Raw genomic sequence first — 21,024 nt, 5'->3', positions numbered from 1 at the left:
CCTTCCTAGGGTTACGTATTTGGCTAATTACCGTTTTACCCTTCCTTTGTATTTTGGCCTTAATTTCAGGATTTTCACTAATCCTACCCTTTAATCCTTATTTTCATATATAATTATACGTTTTAGAAATACGAGGTGTTATAACTGCCATCTACGTGAGTCCAAAATTGGAGAGGAGGAGAGAGCTCTGGGTGAGCTTAGGCGCTGGAAGTGTCTTTATGACTAACCGTGGGTGTAAGGAAGGGACTTCAACGGGACTGTGTCTGGTAGGGAGAAGATCGGGGGGGTGCTCCTGTTGAACATGGGAGATGTGCTAAGTTCTCTTCCATACTTGATCAGTGCAACCTCCTTGACCTGGGCAGCTCTGGCCCCTTTTACACCTGGAGGGGCCCTAAATTCGCTCATCTGGATAGGGTCTATAAAAGACTTGATCGTTTTGTTGCTAATGTCTAGTGGAGAAACCTGTTTGATAAAGCAGTAATTCAGGTACTCCCTAGAATCTACTGAGATCACAACCCCCATTTTGTTGTCTCAGTTTAAAATTAAAGATAATTGGGAGGAGCGACCATTTAGATTATTTCCCCCTTGGCTCGATCACTCGAGCTTCAAGGCTCCTATGAAGAAGAGTTGGAACTTGGAAGAAGATACCCCGTCAAATCTCTCAGCCCTTATCCCAACTCTTCGGGAGTGGAATGACTGTACCTACGGGATTATTCAAAAGAAGAAACTTTCTCTTCTTCGTAGATTGGATGGTATCCAAAGACATCAGGAGCAAAGTCATAATCCTCATCTAGACATTCCGGAAAGGGAACTTAGGCTTGAGCTAGACAATACTCTGGAAATAGAAGAGTAGCTTTGGAACCATAAGTCCATAGCTCAGTGGATTAAAGACGGCGATCGCAATACTAAATACTATCATACAGTAGCGATTGCGAGGAGAAGAAGGAATAAGATCTTGGCTCTTAAGAATGAGGTGGGCATGTGGGTGAGGAATGAAAATACTCTTAAAAACATGGCATTGAACTTTTATCTGCAACTGTTTTCTGATGACAAGCCTAATAGAGAGTGGATCTCCACCTCTGACAACTGGGCCCAAATGGATCCCATCGACAGGAGTAACCTCTGCAACTCGATATCCTCAGAAGAAATCAAAACAGCTTTCTTCCAAATGGGAGCCCATAAAGCACCTAGGAATGATGGGTTCCAAGCTAGTTTCTACTAGAGGAACTGGGATTTTCTGGCTGACAAGATTTGTCAAGACATAAAAGGATTTTTCTCTAACCTTGAAGACATTGGAAGGATTAATGACACTCTCCTAGGGCTCATTCCCAAGATTGAAAAGCCTGAAAGAATCGAACAACTTCGGCCTATTGCCCTTTGCAATGTCCTCTACAAAGCTATAACCAAGATCATTGTCAACCGTTTGAAGAATGTTATGGACAAGCTCATATCTCCATTTCAAACCAGCTTTGTTCCAGGAAGGAATATTCATGACAATGTCATCATTGCTCAAGAGATGACGCACTCGATGAATAAGCTTGTCGGGAGGAAAGCGTTTATGTCAATCAAAATTGACCTAGCCAAAGCTTATGATAGACTGAATTGGGACTTCATAATCAAAGTATTGCTGGAGGCGGGTATCCCTGCAGATTTGACTAATGTTATCAAAGTTTGCATCTCTTCTTCTAATTTTCAAGTTCTCCGGAATAGCAGCAAAACAGAATCCTTCAAGCCTTCTAGGGGAATTCGTTAAGGGGATCTAATACCCCCTTATTTGTTTGTGCTGTGTATGGATAAGTTGTCGCATTTAATAGCTAATGCAGTAAAGAGGAAGCACTAGAAACCAATTAAAGCTGGGAGAAGAGGACCTCTCATTTCGCACCTTATGTTTGCAGACGATCTAGTTTTGTTCGGGGAAGCTAGTCTTTTTCAACTGGATGTGATGCTTGACTGTCTCAATTCCTTTTGCGTTATGTCTGGTCAGCTGGTTAGTATTGAGAAGACAATGATTTATTTCTCCAAAAACACTTCTAGCCCAACCAAGGAGGCTATAACCCAGGGTAGTGGTTTTAGCCAAGCTGAGTCCCTTGGGAGATATCTTAGAGCTATGTTATATCACGGTCGAGGGAGGAAAAGGAACTATTCAGCAATAGTCGAGACTAGTAGGGTGGAAGAGTAATCTCTTATCCTTTGCTGGATGCACGATGCTTGCTAAGTCAGTCCTTAGTACTATTCCCACATACCACATGCAGCATGGTTCAATCCCAGTCTCGATCTGCAGCGAGATTGAAAAAATTCAGCAAGCCTTCATCTGGGGGGATCATACTGACAAGAAGAGGGTCCATTTGATAGCTTGGGACAAGCTTTGCAAGCCCAAGGCAGCTGGAGGTTTGGGTATTCACAGCCTGAAGGTTCATAACGAAGCTTTCCTCTTTAAAATGGCCTGGCAAATTCTACATAACCAAAATGCTCTTTGGGTGCAAATTCTCTTAGGAAAATATGAAAGGGGGAAAGACATCAGAAGACAAACTTCCTCCCAACAATATGATTCCAATCTTTGGAAAGGCCTTTGTCGAATCTGGGAGGATTTCCTCGGATGCCTACATTGGAAAATAGGTAATAATGGCAAGGACATATTTTTCTGCAAGGACCTTTGAACCTTGCTGGACAGTCCCCTTAGGGACCTCTGTGTGGATGCTCTTACCTCTCTCAACCTGGAAGCCAAAGTAGTAGACCTTTTTTATGCTAACGCAGGCGAGTGGTGCTTGAACTCTCTTATAAGTATCCTCCCTGACCATGTGATTCAACACATCAGAACCTTTTTGCCCCCTGCATCTGATGGGCCTTCGGACTGTTTGGTTTGGAAGAAGAAGGTTCAGCCAAGGGGTTTTATCAAGCATGTGTACCGCTCGATCATGCAGCTGGACTCCCTTCCCCATGATCCATCCTGGAAGTACATTTGGAATTGGCAGGGTCCCCACCATCTGAGACATTTCACTTGGTTTATTCCTCACGGTCGAATTCTTTCCAAGGATGTTGCCTCACGTTGGGGTGGTTCCCCGTACTGTCATGTGTGTTCGGATGAGGCTGAAAATATGATTCATGTATTAAGGAATTGTAGGATGTTATGGCTGTCTCGAAGTGCTAGTTCCCTGGTGGCCTTCCAAATTGATTTTTAAGCATGCCGCAGGAAGAATGGATCCATTACTGCATAACTAAGGGCTGGCCTCTCTCTTCTCAATATGACTGGCTGGATATCTTCATAGTTACCTCTTGGTTTCTATGGAATTGGAGGAATAAGGAGGTCCATGAGATGTCCTTTGTCAGACCGTGCAATCCAAAACAATGCATTTTGAAGTATATAGAGGATATCAGGCATGCGCTCAACAACATGACGTATGTCATGGATACTGCACCTGTCTTTCCTCTTGTACGTTGGCTGCCTCCTCCTTATCTTTGGTGGAAAATCAATGTTGATGCAGCTGTTGAAAGAGGTGGGGTATGGCATCGTGTGGGGGCCTTTTAAAGGATGAAGCAGGGAGTTGGATAACTGGCTTCATGTACAAAATAGGTTGTTGTGATGTCCTAACTGCAGAATATAGGCTATTCTCAAAGGGACTCAGTTTTCTTGGGATCAAGGAGCTAGTAATATCATAGTCGAAAGTGATTCACTTCAGGCAATCCAAGCCATTAATGGCCAAGGGGGGGATAGCTCGTTTCAGAATCTTGTGGACGACATTTAGAAATGGACACATAAGAATTGAAGAATTTCCTTTAGTCATGTTCGTAGACAAGGAAACTCTTGTGCCGATTGGATTGCAAAATTTGTTGTCCTCTCCCAAGATTATTTTACTATTTTGCATTATGTTCCCTCTGGTTTGGGTCCCCTCCTGGAGGGGGATGCTGTCGTTGGGTAGTTTGGTTTTTGTGTTTCTAGGCTTTAGCCCCTCCTTTTTACTAAAAAAAGGGTTTGCATTCATCATTTAACATGACCACACAAAATTTTCTACACACACAACATTTTGTGGGATCTGCATGTTTTGAAGAAAAAAAAAACTACGGCACGCAAAACGAATCTCTATAACATAGCACAATCATTTTTCCTACAACATAACTCTTATAAAACCTAAAAAAAAAATATGCATACCTATTCTGAACTAGTTCCAACCTCTTACGAATTGATTTAGAATAATACGTAAGAAGCCGTCACTTTGACAACAACCTCTTTTAGGCGTAATCTACCACTAACGCAAATATTATTTGATCAACTTTAGAATTTGTTAGAGTATAATATAAATTATTAAAAAAATTCTCATCCAATAGCTTAAGTTTTTGGATTGAATTGATTCTTAACATGATATCAAAGTTCGCTATCACGGGGTCGATCCTCACCTCTCCAAATTTAATTAATAATTAATTAAATCTTGTAAAATTTCTTAATACAAATAAATAAGCTTTAATTAATAATTAATTAAATCTTGTAAAATTTCTTAATACAAGCAAATAAACTTGGACATTGTCCACCCTTCAAGTATAATATAAACCATTAAAAAATTATCACTCAATAATTTAAGCTTTTATGTTAAATTAATTCTTTATGGAATTTTTTTTATTGACGTGTGGTTATTTGTACGGCAGATTCAGTTTCTCCAGAATTTCAAGATTTATTCTAAAATTATATGTTTAATAAGTTGCTGATTTATTTATTAATGGAGATCTCGTGCAATCTTGATCTATAAATATCTGGATAGAAGTGCCCATCGAGACCAGGAAAAAATAGCTAGTTTTTGCTTAGAGCCAATTTTGAGCACTATACAATAAATCCCCGACCATGGACAAAGTTAGTTTTGCGCTTAATCTTATAAACTTAAAAAATCTACAGCTTGATACACTTTCAAGTTTCAAGAACTTCGTGTTATTTACATATAGGAACTGCCCATTCCAGTACTATTCTCAGTTGTAGTATTGGTTGTCTTTTCCAATCCAAATATGACAAATAGGATATAAACATGTGAACATCTCTCTTATAATATAGCAGGGCAAGACTAGAAACTTGTTTATGACCTAACTTTAGCAAGTCGGGCCCTTATTTCTTCCATTTCTTCCTCATCATCAACACCCTCAGTTATAGCCTCTTCCTACAAATAATAATGTATTCCATGATTAGTGTAACTATGAGGCTGGAAAGAGCCTTATTACAAGGAAAATGAATTAAATGCATGTACCTCCTCTGTGGCTCCGACCCTTTGAGCAGGTTGCTTCACCCTTTCTTTCCTCACAGCTTCAGGAAGTTGTGCAGCTGTCTCACCAGCTATTGCAGTTAAAACTTTATCAACTTCTTCTTCTATCTCATCTTCTATGTCTTCCGAATCTAGTGCTGAGTCAACAGCATCATTTACTATCTCCTCAATAACTCCTGCCTGAAAGAGCCAAATTCCTGATAACTACAATGCAAATATCTTTTCTAACCCCAGGGAGGGGGAGAGATGAGAACAAAAAAGTGGTTTCTCTCTTCTACACTAAAATTATTGCAGGCGTACCTTAGTCATTTCTTTGCTGAACTCTTGCATTGTCACAGCCATTTCAGGAGCCTTCATGAGGTTATTGACAAGCTTCATAACCTCAGCACTCTTTGATAGATGTCCCACAGTACGAGCAATTGCTGCAAAGCAACCAAAATCATGAATTTCCAAAGAACAAAATTCTAATAAGAAATAACTCAAATCTGTGATGATGACTTATTTTGCAAAAAAATCCACAGCTAAAAAGAGAAATGGTTAATCTAAATATTATATTTAACTATTCAATAAAAACAGGTACAGCGAGAATATTACACATATAATTTCTCACCCTAGAGTCATTGCATCAGGCCCAAATACAAAATATTGAAGAAAAGAAAGCTGAACCAGACAATACATAACTCAGCCTATAACCCTCATCCACTCTTCCTCCTCTCTCTTTTTTAGGTTTTAAAACCCTCTCCCAGCTCTTATAAATTTGACAGAAGAATTTCCTCCCCAGAGAATACCATAATGATGCACCACAAAGGGGGTGTCAATTAGAATGAACTTTTATTCTTTATCAAGGAAAGGCCGTGTACAATTGACCCTCGCCCTTACTCATGAACTTGGGGACCTTTGTGCACTGGGATTCACCCTTTAGTGGTATGGACACTATATGGATTAGGAATGTCCTTGAAGATATCTTACTTTCCAGCCAAGTACAGTTATGCCTATCAAATGGCTCGATATTTGTAATACAACATAAAACATTTTCTTATCCATATCATTTCAATGATTTTTCTTGTTTCCATGTAACGACTAGAGTTTCTACAAGAGTTAAAAACAAATTCAAACTCACCAATATGTTGCACACCAGGTTAACATCACATTCAGTTCTCCCCCCTCTACCCCCAAAAACCAAATACAGAAGCAGCAGATAGTCAGTTGATCTTAACCAAAAAATTGACAATCAACAAAAGTCAATTATGTTGACAAGTTTACCTATACGATTCAGTTAACAAGAGGGAATAAAGAAAATAAAAGTTCTTCAGTTAAGCATAAATTAACAAACAACTCATATCAAGCACAGGTACTACCTTGGACAAAGGTTTTTTATTTGTTATGTGGCAAAATTAAGTTACGGCTAATAAAACATGGCAAAACATACCAACACTCTCTCCAAGGTGCATTGATATTGAATTCAATTGTGCCTTATTTTCATAAAGACGGTTCACTGTTTTCCTAGATCTCACGAGTTCCTTAGCAAGTGCCTGCAAATTGCACAAATATCAAAATATGGAGAAAAATAAGAATTTTTATTTTTCAAAATACTGACTTTATACTTTAAATCAAGTCACATCCTAAGAAGGTGTGTTTGATTTGCTAAAATATAAGAGATAACATAGCACAACGAAATTTATACTTTGTTTGATTCAAATAGTATAAGTACGGGATTAAAACAACTCGAGAAAGCACAAATCTCTAAATTTTGTTACCCACTAAACCATGTTACAAAATCTTGTCCAAAGCACAAAAAGAGAAAAAGGCAAATAACTCCTACCCTTTTATTATATCAGCTTTATTGCACAGAAAACAATGCACAACAAAAGGATAATATAATAAATTTTGCATTATTCTAACCATGATATCACAAATTTTTTAGTCCAATAGCTAACAACACAAAAAATTGTTTGGTGACTCAACCCCTTGTATTGTACTATCCCTCAATATGCATCAAAATGCAATCTAAAAGTCCATACGCTAGCTCAAACCAAAAACAGCTTCATTATTAGTTTACTGAATATTGTGAGTAGTCCTAACAAGTCCACCATAGTCCATAGAACCTTCTAGCCACATAACCATCCAGTTTAGCATAAACAAGATGTTAAGGTTCTGCTTTTCAGGTTTTTCTCCCATCCACTCTCCTGCCTCCTTTCTTCAGGTGTACCAGTACGCGACATAATAATACACTATTTGCCACTTATTCTGTTATCATCTAAGAATTTGGGACTTAATATCAAAATATCTCATAAAAAGGAAAATAATATCCTCCATATCCGTTGCGTTTAAACTTTATTTAATTAAAGAAAATAGAAAATGAAGAGTTTTGTGGTAAAGGGGTGTGTCCCTTAGGAATTTGTTAGTGGACATTAATGAGTTTAAAGTTTCTAAAAAGTAGTCATTATTATGTTTAGATTTCCTAAGTTGGTCATTAGTATTCTTAGTTATTTGCTATTACTTATAAATAGCTCTATGTAAACCATTGTTTAAGAGGCTTGAAATAGAAAGTAATAGAAAGAGGTATATTCAGAGACTTGTTTGTGTGTTTGAGTGTTTGAGAGAAATACTATTAGAGGACCTGTGAATTACAAATTGGTATCAGAGCTATGGAGAGTGTAACCACTTCCAGTATGCCGTTGCCCCGCCTAACAAAGGCGAATTATGTGAATTGGAGCATTCAGATGAAGGCGTTGCTCGGATCCCAAGATACTTGAGATGTTATTCAGGACGGTTTTGCTGAACCTGCAACTACCGCAGGATACTCAGCAGCTCAAACCAAGGCGTTGAAAGAGACGCGTGCGAAGGACAAGGCGGCCTTATACATGTTATTCCGAGCTGTAGATGAGTCCGAATTTGAGAAGATAGCAAGTGCGACGACGTCAAACGAAGCGTGGGACATCTTGGAGAATGTCTATAAAGGAGCTGACCGAGTTAAGCAGGTCCGACTTCAAACTCTGCGTGGCGAGTTGGAAGGAATGAAGATGAAAGATTCAGAGGGTGTATCCGGTTTCATCACCCGTGTTCAAGCCATGGTGAATCAGTTAAAACAGAATGGGGAGGAATTATCCGAAACTAGAGTTGTTGAAAAGATTCTGAGGACGCTGACAGACGACTTCGAAAACGTGGTATGTGCAATTGAGGAGTCTAAGGACTTAGCTACGCTCTCTGTTGAAGAGCTAGAAGGTTCTCTTGAGGCGCATGAACAGCGCAAGAAAAAGAAGAAGGAAGAGACACTGGAGCAAGCACTCCAGTCAAAAGCAAATATCAAGGAAGAAAAGGCGCTCTACTCTTAGAATGTCCGAGGTAGAAGTCGTGGACGAGGAAATGGCCGAGGTGGTCGAGGCCGAGGTCAGGAGGTGAAACATGAAGAAAGAGCTGAGACGAGTCAGCAAAACTGGAGAGGTAGAGGACGTGGCCGAGGTGGAAGAGGCCGGTGGTCGAATCAAAATAATGTAGAATGTCATAAGTGTGGGAAGTATGGTCACTACGCAAGAGATTGCAACTCGGACAGGTGCTACAACTGTGGCCGAGTTGGGCATTTCGCTAAGGATTGCCGAGATGAAAGAAGAGTTGACGAGGCTTCAAACCTCGCTGTAGAAGGAGATGGAGGAATTCTTATGCTAGCCCATGGTGAAACAAGTTCAAAGAATGAGTCGGAGTGGTATTTGGACACTGGTGCCAGTAATCACATGTGTGGTTACAAACATCTGTTCAAGGAGTTGAAAACAGTGGAAGCCGGACATGTCTCTTTTGGAGACGCGTCCAAAATTGATGTAAAGGGCCGAGGTGCGATCTGTTTCTTGCAAAAGAATGGACAAGTTGGTATGATTCGGGACGTTTATTACGTGCCTGAGCTCAAAAGCAATATTCTGAGCGTTGGACAGTTGATGGAAAAGGGCTACTCGGTTCTAATGACAAACCGAGTTCTACTATTGAAAGATATACAAGGGCGTCTGATAGCCCGAGTTCAGATGGAAAAGAATAGAATGTGCAAGCTGAGTCTGAGGAGCATGGAGGTCGGCTGTTTGCAAGCCGAGGTGGAGGACAAGATGTCGCTGTGGCATCGACGGTTTGGACACTTTCATTACGGTGGTCTGACCAAGATGATGAAGAAAAACATGGTAGTGGGACTACCAAAGATTAACTCTGAAGAAAAATTTTGTGAGGACTGCGTATTGGGAAAACATGCGAGGAGCCCGTTCCAAAGGATGACGAGATACCGAGCTAGGCAGCCTCTGGATTTGATACATACCGACCTGTGTGGACCCATTACTCCGGGGTCCTTCAGTGGTAAGAAGTATTTTGTAACTTTTATTGATGATTTCAGTCGAAAGACTTAGTGTATTTTTTGAAGGAAAAATCCGAGGTGCTAGAGGCATTTAGGAGTTTTAAAGTAATGATAGAGAATGGTACTGGGAGGTACATCAAATCGGTCCGTTCAGACCGAGGTGGGGAGTACGTGTCAACAGCTTTCAAGAAGTATTGTGAAGAACATGGGATAAGGCGGTTCCTGACTGCACCGTACTCGCCCCAGCAAAATGGAGTAGCTGAGAGGAAGAACCGGACAATCCTGGATATGGTCCGATCTATGTTGAAGACGAAGAACATGCCGAAAGAGTTTTGGGGAGAGGCCGTACAATGTGCAGTGTACGTGCAGACTCGATGTCCGCACTCAAATGTGAATGATAAAACTCCACAAGAAGCATGGAGCAGTCTAAAGCCATCAGTGGCTCATTTCAAGATTTTTGGTAGTGTTGCATATGCACACATACCGGATCAGTTGAGAAAGAAACTTGAAGATAAGAGTAAGAAGTTTGTATTCATTGGTTATGATGAGAAGACAAAGGGGTACAAGTTGTTGGATCTCGTCAATAAAAAGGTGTTTATAAGCCGAGATGTGAAGGTGAATGAAGAAGATGCTTGGGACTGGAGTTGTCCATCCGGGGTGAATGTTGAACCCGGGAAAATGACAATTGAGGTCGGACAACCTTCGTCCCATATCCCAGCTAATCATGAAATCTTTGATGATGTAGAGCAGAGACAACAGAGAATGAGGAGCTTGCAAGACTTGTAAGACTCAACTAACGAAGCACACTTGGTATGTTTGTTGGCAGATTCTGAAGAAGTGAGTTTTGAAGAAGCAATCCGAGATAAGAAATGGCAATCAACCATGGAGGAGGAGATTAAAGCAATAGAAAAGAACAAGACGTGGGAGTTAGCTGAGCTGCCCAAAAGAAGTCGGCCCATTGGTGTGAAATGGGTGTACAAGAAGAAAATGAACGCTAAGGGGGAGATCGAAAGATACAAAGCCCGGCTAGTGGCGAAAGGGTATAGGCAGAAGGCCGGCATTGACTATGACGAGGTGTTCGCACCCGTAGCAAGAATGGAGACAATCAGACTGTTGATCTCTCAAGCAGCCCAATTCGGATGGCTGATCTATCAGATGGACGTGAAGTCGGCATTCTTAAATGGAGTACTCGAGGAGGAGGTGTATCTGCAACAACCTCTGGGATTCATGAAAGCCGGACAAGAAAGAAAAGTGTTGAGACTGAAGACAGCTTTGTATGGATTGAAGCAGGCCCCAAGAGCCTGGAACACAAGAATTGACAATTACTTCAAGAAGGATGGACTTGAACAATGTCCGTATGGACATGCACTATATGTGAAGAAGAAAGGAGGTAAAATTCTACTTGTTGTTCTATATGTTGATGATCTGATTTTCTTGGGTAATGATGAAGGGATGATTCAAGATTTTAAGAAGAAAATGACGAAGGAGTTCGAGATGACGGATCTCGGTCTGATGAGATACTTTCTTGGTCTGGAGGTCAGACAAGACAAATCCGGGATCTTCGTCTCTCAGGAAGCATATGCAAAAGGAATTTTAGAGAAGTTTAAAATGAGTGATTGCAACCCGGTTTCAACCCCCATGGAACCCGGCGTTAAACTTTCAAGATATGATGGAGGAGAAAAGGTAGATCTGAGTGTTTATAGGAGTCTAGTTGGAAGTCTGAGGTACTTGACGTGTACGAGGCCGGATCTGTGTCTGAGTGTTGGAATAATAAGCCGATTTATGGAAGAGCCGAAGTATACTCATTGGAAGGCGGCAAAGAGAATTCTAAGATATGTTCAAGGAACAATCTCTCAAGGACTTCTTTATTCGAAGTCGGACAAGTACAAGCTGGTGGGATATTTAGACAGCGACTGGTGTGGAGATGTTGATGACAGGAAGAGCACGGCTGCCTATGTGTTTTTATTGGGAAACACGGCCTTCACGTGGGTATCGAAGAAGGAACCCATTGTGACTTTATCTACATGCGAAGCCGAGTACGTTGCTGCTTCCTAGCGCGTGTGCCATGCAATTTGGTTGAGAAATTTATTGAGCAAGATGGAGGAAGAACAAGTCGGTTCAACTGAGATCCCGGTTGACAACAAATCAGCGATCGAGTTAGCAAAGAACCCGGTCAACCATGAGAGAAGTAAGCATATTGATGTCAGGTTTCATTTCATCCGAGATCAAGTCAGAGAAGAAAAGGTGGATCTCACTCATGTTGCAAGCCGAGATCAAGTTGGAGATATTTTCACAAAGCCCCTGCCAACGTTGTTGTTTGAGAATTGCAAGAAGAAGATGGGAATGAAGGACGGTAGAGATATTAAAGTTTAAGGGGGAGTTTTGTTGGGTTTAAACTTTATTTAATTAAAGAAAATAGAAAATGAAGAGTTTTGTGGTAAAGGGGTGTGTCCCTTAGGAATTTGTTAGTGGACATTAATGAGTTTAAAGTTTCTAAAAAGTAGTCATTATTATGTTTAGATTTCCTAAGTTGGTCATTAGTATTCTTAGTTATTTGCTATTACTTATAAATAGCTCTATGTAAACCATTGTTTAAGAGGCTTGAAATAAAAAGTAATAGAAAGAGGTATATTTAGAGACTTGTTTGTGTGTTTGAGTGTTTGAGAGAAACACTATTAGAGGACCTGTGAATTACATTATCCACATACAATAAACGTGATGAAAGTGTATTCTAAACACGAAGAAATCATTAAATCTTCCATTCTCTGTGTTCTCCCCCTCTACAAACACTTTTATAATGATGATCATCATTCATTCACACACATTTCTCAATCCCTCAAACTCAGTCAAATTATTCCATGGCACCACTAAAAAATAAAGTAATAAAATAAAAAATCTCACTGGCACTAACAACGGTAAATCAACAGCAAAGAAATATAATTACGAGTCACAACTAAAAAAATTTAAAATTAAAATTAAAATAAAATAAAATAAAATAAATGAACCTTAGCAGAGCCCATGTCATTCCTCTTCGCAGCTTCCTTAATCGCCTTCTGCACATTTTTTTCTTCTCTCTGTATATCTGATTGAAACCCATAAACATAAAAATCAGGCACAACCAAACCGCAAAAAATCATAAGAGGAAATAAATTAGGGTTTAAGAGAGCGAGGATTACCGCGAATTTGGCGTTCAATGTTGCGACACTCTTGGCGAAGCCTGCGCTGCCAGTCTCTCAATTGCTGCTGTGGGTTTGGCTTCGGCTTCAGAATGTTGATCACCTTCTCCATTTCCCACTGATCCCAAAACCAAAAAATGGAATTTTGAGGGATTGGAAAGAATGAACGTTACCCACAAAGACGAATTGCTTCAAAATCTAATTCTTTTTGGCAAATCCTACGAAGATCAGATCCTATTGAAGCAATCGATTCATAAAAGAAGATTATTCGATTTCTGTGATGTGCGTACGAAAACATAACGAATAACAACACGCACACACCACCATCTCCCTCCCTTTCCCACTTCCACGCGTATTACAAACAAAATGAACCACGATATGTTTAATTTTTCATTTAACTTTCCAGCATGTAAAACTTTTCTATAGTTAGATCTTAATTTTGTGGAAGACCGACCATTTTCTCACGTTTAGCAAATTTAAATTTAATAGATTGCCACGTCAACAGTAAATTTTGCAAAAAATGTCACGCAGCATATTTTGCTACACTGTGTAGCGAAATATGTTTTGCATATAATTCGTTACACAGTGTAGCGAAATATGCCATGCCAAACTGCACAGTCAGCAAAAATAACACGTGTCAAGCAGGCAGAATTCAAGCATAATTCGCTACACAGTGTAGCAAACTTCTGCCTGCTTGACACGTGTCATCTTTTCTAACTGTGCAGTCTGACATAGCATATTTCGCTACACTGTGTAGCGAATTATATGCAAACATATTTCGCTACACAATGTAGCGAAATACGACGCGTGGCGTTTTGGCAAATTTTACTGTTGTGGCAGTATGATAAATTTTTTTGCCAGGCGTGGCAAAATGGTCACTCTCCCTAATTTTGTGGTGTCTTTTTTAATTCATTATGATTACTAATTATTTCAAAAATCAAAATTTTCAATTAGGAAAATATATTTATAAAGATATAATTTTGTTTTATTTTAGATTCTAATTATTGATTAATTAATTAATAATTCACAATAAAATTCAATAAATCCTAACGGTTGATTTCCGTAAATCAACGGTTAGGATCTAAAATAATACAAAATTATATCATTTAACAAATATTTTTCCCTTTTAATAATGTATGGAACTTTTATCTGAGAAATAATGATTGTAAAACAATATTCATAATTATAATATATTAAAAATAATGGAAAATTTCATAGTTTACTCTTTTATCACTTATAACTAGGGATGTAAATGGGCTAAGTCGGCCTACAGGGGCCTACGGCCTAACCTATATTAGGTCAGGCTTAGCCTATTACAAATAGTAAAATAGAATGGACCTAGGCTTTTAAATAAATCTATTTAGAAAATAGGCCATAAGCCTTTTTATACATGTCAGGCCTATAAGTTATAGGTCAGCCTATATCATATTATTTATTTAAAAAAATAAATAAAATTATTATTTCAATAATTTTGAATAATAAAGTAATATTATTTTGGGTGAAATGTGTATCATTTTAAAGGACACAAAGTTTTGTCTTTTTAAGTGAGAGAAAGAGATAAATCATGAAAGAGAGAGTGGGGAAAAAAAATTTAACGATGTGGGTCCCACTTCTTTGTGAGAGTGAAAGGATGTAAGATGTGTCATTTAAAATGACACATTTTTTTCCTATTATTTTAGTTATTCTTTTACTTGTTGAATGTTTAACAGACTTAAACAGGCTAACAGGCTTAGGTCAAAGCTTTTATTTTTTGTTATCAAAAAAAAAAAAGCTTTTATTTTTTAAATATAAGTCAGGCTGAACTTGTAATTTGGAGCCTACACAGGCTAACTGGCTAGCCTAGACCCAATATTTTTTACACAAGCTTTACCTATTTAAGCCAAAGCCTAGCCTATTTACACCCCTACTTATACCCCTACCTTTTTTTATAAATTACCTCATGTGGTTTTTTTTTTCATGCAAGTCCACCTTTTTTAACATTGATAGTAATTAAACTAACTTGCTCATTTTATCTCTATTTTACTTATTAAAAATTGCTGATTAATCTGATATGAAGATTTAAGACACTAGCAACTATTTAATTTCATTACAAAGACAAAGAACAATCGTATGCTTTGCCCTTTTTAAACAAAAAATACGGTCCTCACTTTAGTCCATTACAAAAAAAAAAATTAGTCTCGAAGTCCCTAAGAAATTCAAAGTAGACTCATTTTGTTAAAATCGTTATCCCTCACAAATTAAAAAAGACCTACATCAGTCCCTCAAAAGAACTAAAATGGGTCCACTTTAAATTTCATAGGGACCAAGTGACTAATTTTTTTTATAAGAGACTAAAATAAAAACCATATTTTTTGTTACGGACCTAAAAAGATATTTATTGTTAAATATTTCACAGAAAGGGTGTAACACCCCTAAAAAAACCACAGACAAAAGTTAAACATTCAAAATTTTGAATGTAATCACTTTTTAACAAATGGATCATTCAAAAGTTAAAAAATCACCCTCATTGTTTATCAAGCAGCTACCGTTTTATTTTTATGTTATCATAATAATATTATTTACACATCACTTATATCATTTAATTATAGTTTTATACTATATATATATATATATATATATATATATATATATATATATATAGGGTAAATATTCCTACAGTCACTTTAGATAAGGTTATTTACAGCTACCCCAAAAGCTACGTCGTTTTGATTAATGAAGAGTGATTCTGTAATTTTAGGTGAATTAATGAAGGGTGTTTCTGTAATTTTATTTATTTATTTATCATATATATTTTACTGAAATATCCTTCGTTAATTCACCTAATATTACAGAAACACCATTCATTAATCAAAATGATGTAGTTTTTGGGTAATTGTAGATAATCTTATCTGAAGTGACTGTAGAAATTTTTTTTCATATATATATATATATATATATATATATATATATATATATCAACATTTTTTCTAGTTTTAAATATAAAAAAGTATAAGAAAACTCCAAACATTTTTATTTTTAGGGTCAGATTTTATTTTTAATAAACAAAACTCTAAACATAAAATAAAGGTAAAATGGGTAAGTTAACTCAATTGCTAATAATGTTAAAGGTGGACTTGAATGGATAAAAAAAATCACAAGGGATAATTGATAAGAAAAGAAAGCATAGAAAGCCATTAGGATTGTTCTAGTGATGAACAGTTTGGGTATGTTGTATTAGGTTATATGTTCAATTCTCACTTGTATCCAATATATATAGAGAGAGAGGTATAATTGATAAAAGAGTAAAGAAGGGGATTTATGAACTTTTTCCTAAAAATAACAACTATCTTACTTGCACAAATCTATATTTATACTTCTGAATCTTGACTGAATTATGTATATATTTTACATAATTTGTGTAAATATAAATTGTGTGGTTGGCCAATGACCTAAGGGATGTTAAAAGTTTTGAACTTAATTCTATTTGCATATATACACATTTAATATTTTATATATACATTATTTATACTAGTATATAAAGATGATTTGTCACCTTATTATTTAATTTTTAGTTTTTAAAACCATTATTATTAATTGGGAGAGGCTATAGTTATAACTTATTTTGTCTTACAATCTCTTATCATATTTTTTATTATCATCATCAAAACCAAATCAAACCAATGATTCTAGCTTTTTTAATGTCAAACTGTTGATTTAATTTTAATCCAACAATAATAAAAATAATCGTAAAACAAAAGGGATTGTAAGCCTTAGGTTATATGAGACACAAGAGTCCAAAATTGTTATCCAAAATTAACAAGAAGGTTTTAAGACTCCATTCAGATTTTAAAACGATCGTTTTCCCCACCATGAACCCCTCCCTCTTTTTAATCTACCCGAAAATTGTTGACATAGAAAAGAAAACCTTGAAAATATGAGCAAGTTTTCTCTAGTTATGTATACTTCAATAGTTGGATATTTGATAAACGTGCATCAAGCATTTTCCGGTTAATAAATTATCACAACATTTTGGAAGCCAAGGGTTTGATACAGAACCATTGATTATTGTTCAATTAATCCATTGGGACATTCATGTCCTTTTCATTTCAAACTCAAATCCTTCAGAGATTCTTATTTCATCACAAAAATACAAAAATGAAAGCATTTATATTATCTTGAACCACCACTAACAATAAAAATGAAAAATAAAATAAAATCACACACACACACACATTATTTGAGTACCTAACAAAAGCAGGACATAACTCTTTTAGTTTGAGTTTTAGAAGAAAAAGGATATAGAAAGCCTCATATAAGCCAAAGGATTGTCCTGCATTGGGTGCAAGGGCACAATCAACCTGTCGGCAAAGTAGCTTACGATGTTCATTGTTCATCGCAAAACGACATGAAATTCTATGCGACAAACAACTTATCATTTGATCATTATATGTTGACAATTTGCCTGAGGTTTTAATGGATGCAATCCATCCCCGTAGCATACTAGTACAACACCCTTTAGTAGATTTGTGGATTCAAATCCTATCGTAGTCCCAAATCTCAACAAAAGATTAGGTGAAAGCAGTGTATTTGATCAGCGAAATTCTCATAAGTTGAATGGAAAACTCCAAAATTATATATTAAGTGGTGGGGATATTATTTTAGGTAGGCAGAAAAGATTTATTTTATGTGCAATAATTCATACCTGATCTCCATGGTTTAAAATTTGAATAATATCATGGGACCATGAGAATCCAATGGCCCTACAAGTAATTAATCCGTTTCTACAATAATTGATATTCTTCTTCCACTCAGCACCATTGAGAAACCTCTAAACTTCAACCTAATAATCATTAGGGAGCGTGATTTTGTTATATTGATACAAACTCAAGTTTCATATAATGGACAACGTGTTTGATGCTTATGTACATGACTATGGTGTTTGAAGAGTGTTATATATATGGGATTATATTTTCTTATGCAAGAGGAGATATTTATCTCATGTTGCACTCACAATTTGATGTGGGTCCCATTGCACGAGAAAGGAGGAAAAAAAATTGAAGTGAGACCCATATCTTTTTGAGTGTGTAGGAGATAGTTGTTGTCTCATGCGACATGAGATTAATATTTCCCTATATATATATTTTGTTGGAAATTGACAATCATACAAATCGAAAAAAAAAAAAAGAGATTTGACACAATGATTTATCCTGATTCACTCAATGTGGGCTACGTCCAGTTTATTACAATATTCACCTTACCACCATTGTTACAAGTCACTCGGTTAACAAGGAAATATAAATAGGATTTAGAAAATCCTAACAATAATTATTCATGGGTCAAAACATAAACTATTACCATCCAATGCAGAAGCTGAATTGAAGGAAGAAAATATAAAAGCTCAAGCTCACGTGACATCTCAATCAGTTATAACTAACTTGTAATAGCTGTTAGTTATGTTAGTCAATAGCTGTTAGTTATGTTAGTTGTTAGTTAACCAATACTACATATATCGTATATAAATAGTTTTGTAATCTTTTTCTTCAATAATGAAACAGATGAATTTTTTCTCTCAAGATAAGAATACCAGAAAATAAGATGGTATCAGAGCTTTAAGCTCTGGTATTAATTCTTGATCCTTTCTTTCTTTCCGCTGTATTACTCTTTCTTGACTTTTCTTTCTCTTTTTTCTGCAATGGCAAATCAAAATTATGCTCCAGATTTTCTTTCAAATCCTAGAAACTCGTACTATCTCCATCCTAGTGAAAACCCTACATTAGTGTTTGTACCTTCACCATTAACTGGAAACAGTTATCATATATGGGCAAGAGGAATGTCCATGGCATTGCACTTGAAAAATAAATTGGGATTTGTTGATGGAAGTATAGTGACTCCAGAAGAAAACGATCCCATTTTTCCAGCTTGGCAAAGATGCAACATAATGGTCTTAGCATGGCTTCATCGCTCCATTTCAGATGTGATAGCTCAATCAGTTCTTTGGCTGGACAAAGCTTCTTATGTTTAGGCAAATTTGCGCAAAAGATACTCTCAATCTAATGTTTTTCAAATTTCAGACTTGCAAGAAGATATCTATCATCTTCAGCAAGGAGAAAAACCTGTTACAGATTTCTTTGCACAAATAAAAACTATGTGGGATGAACTTGAAAGTGTGAAACCTCTTCCAACTTGTGCATGTGGAGCTATAGAATAAGTGAAAACTGATCGTGAACGTGATCTTGTCATACGTTTCTTAAAGGGGTTAAATGAACAATATGCGGGTGTTCGTTCCAATATTATGATGCTTGATCCATTTCCTGATATAGATAAAGCCATTTCTTTAGTTGTACAACAAGAAAGGCAGTTTAATTCAGGAATCTTATTTGAAAATGTATCTGAATCTCGAGCCTTCAATAATTTCTCCAATTAATCTAGCTATCGAAGTTCTTCAAACTGAGATCGAGGACATTTTAATGGAGGAAGAGGCTCGGGAAGAGGAATCAAGTCACAAAAGACTCATACTCATTGTGGAAAAGGCAACCACACTATTAAAACACGTTATCAATTACATGGCTTCCCTCCTGGTTATAAAAGCAAAGGGCAGGTCAATCATATATCACATGAATCTGTTCATGAATCTGTTCATGAATCTGTTCATGAATTTGATGATGAATTTGAAACAAATGAAAATGTGCACCATCATGAAGGGCCACATTAGATGGATCTTGCACCGATACAAGAACAATATCAGAGGATTCTTGGTCTTCTTCAGGAGAATGGTAAGGGCACAAATGACATAGCTACATCTTCAAGTAATTTTGTTAAAGCTTCCTTTGTGGCCAACATAGATTCCTCTTCAAACAAGCATATAAATTCAACAGGTAATACTCCATATCAATGGATTTTAGATAGTGGTGCTATTGACCATATTAGTTCCATTCGATCTTATTTCAACAATTTATCAAAAATCCATCTCATTTCCACCTCATTACCAAATGGGTCAAGTGTATATGCTCATTATTTTGGTACCATTTTTTATCTTCTCAACTCATACTCAAAGAAGTTCTTTTTGTTCCGGAATTTCAAGTTAATCTGATTTCAATTACAAAGTTAGTCAATACCATTTCTTGTCCATTAAGTTTTACTGATAACTATTGTTTAATATACCAGAATATTATCAAGATGATGATTGGTACAGCTAAGCAATGTGGTGGATTATTCATTCTTGACATATTAGCCCCATCTTTTAATACCAAAACTTCTGATGCTGTAATGTTATGGCACATACGACTTGGCCATATTTCTCATTCTAGCATGAAACTTGTATCTTCTCTTTTTCCTTTTATTTCTTCTACAGATGTATCCCCTTGTGACATTTGTCACTTGGAAAAACAAAGGAAATTACCTCATTTCTCCAGTGAAAATAAAACCAGTGCAACTTTTCAAATATTACATGCAAATATTTGGGGACTTTACTCAATCACTTCTATACATGGCCATCGTTATTTTTTGACTCTTATTGATGATCACTCTAGGTTCACTTGGGTTATTCTCATGAAACATAAACATGAGACCAGAAAACATCTACAAAACTTCATTAGTCACATAGAAAATCATTTTCATACCTCTCTTAAAACCTTAAGGTTTGATAATGGACCTGAATTCATAATGAATGAATTTTACTCAAGCAAAGGCATTTCTCAACAAAGAACATGCATTGAGACTCCACAACAAAATGGAGTAGTTAAGAGGAAACAACAACATATTCTAAATGTAGTACGTGCCATCCTTTTCCATTCCAGCTTATCCATTCATTTATGATCTTATGCTATTACTCATGCCATACATTACTCATCCATTTGAAAACTTTTGGGTGCCTATGTTAACCGATTACCAACACCACTCCTGAAAAACAAAACACCATATGAAATTCTGTTTACCAAACCACCATTACTCATCCATTTGAAAACTTTTGGGTGCCTATGTTATGCATCATCCATTGCAGCTCATGGAACAAAATTCTAGCCTAGAGCCCGTAAATCCATTTTCTTAGGATATAGGGAAGGAACCAAAGGTTACATACTGTATAATCTAATTTCAAGAGAAATATTCATGTCAAGAAATGTAATTTTCTATGAATTCAATTTCCCTTTCAATACTAAACCATAGTCTCAATTATGCCAACCTAAACATAAACAGATCCTGCTACCATATTACCTTTTGATGACCTTTTTCTAAATAACTCACCTATACCCATTCCAAATGATCCCAATGTTAATCCCAACCTGCATACATCATCCTCTTC

At 36.7% G+C, this 21,024-nt stretch overlaps 1 protein-coding gene across 1 annotated transcript; it reads right to left on the bottom strand.

The window, feature by feature from the left end:
• Positions 1-4,832: 4,832 nt before the first annotated feature.
• Positions 4,833-13,133, bottom strand: LOC133286504 (vacuolar protein sorting-associated protein 24 homolog 1). The gene is made up of 6 exons (XM_061483925.1): positions 12,747-13,133; positions 12,576-12,652; positions 6,670-6,772; positions 5,541-5,662; positions 5,226-5,420; positions 4,833-5,138 (listed from the first exon to the last, which is right to left on the bottom strand). Exons 1-6 carry the CDS (start codon positions 12,856-12,858, stop codon positions 5,058-5,060), a joined length of 690 nt encoding a protein of 229 aa, XP_061339909.1. The 5' UTR covers positions 12,859-13,133; the 3' UTR covers positions 4,833-5,057.
• Between the last annotated feature and the right edge of the window lie 7,891 nt (positions 13,134-21,024).

The sequence above is a fragment of the Gastrolobium bilobum genome, unplaced genomic scaffold (genome assembly GCF_033153095.1).
Source record: "Gastrolobium bilobum isolate Gb01-03AN ecotype WA unplaced genomic scaffold, APGP_CSIRO_Gbil_v1 utg341, whole genome shotgun sequence".
Taxonomy (NCBI): Eukaryota; Viridiplantae; Streptophyta; class Magnoliopsida; order Fabales; family Fabaceae; genus Gastrolobium; species Gastrolobium bilobum.
Note: the sequence above shows the minus strand (reverse complement) of the source record. Positions and strands in the feature narration are given on the sequence as shown.

Bases quoted from the DNA above. Each gene is read 5' to 3' on its own strand.
- LOC133286504 (XM_061483925.1), bottom strand. From the start codon at position 12,858: ATGGAGAAGGTGATCAACATTCTGAAGCCGAAGCCAAACCCACAGCAG. The intron at 6,773-12,575 runs GTTCATTTATTT...TGCAATTTGCAG, and splicing joins ATGACATGGGCTCTGCTAAG to GCACTTGCTAAGGAACTCGT. The intron at 5,139-5,225 runs GTACATGCATTT...TATTATTTGTAG, and splicing joins GGGTCGGAGCCACAGAGGAG to GAAGAGGCTATAACTGAGGG.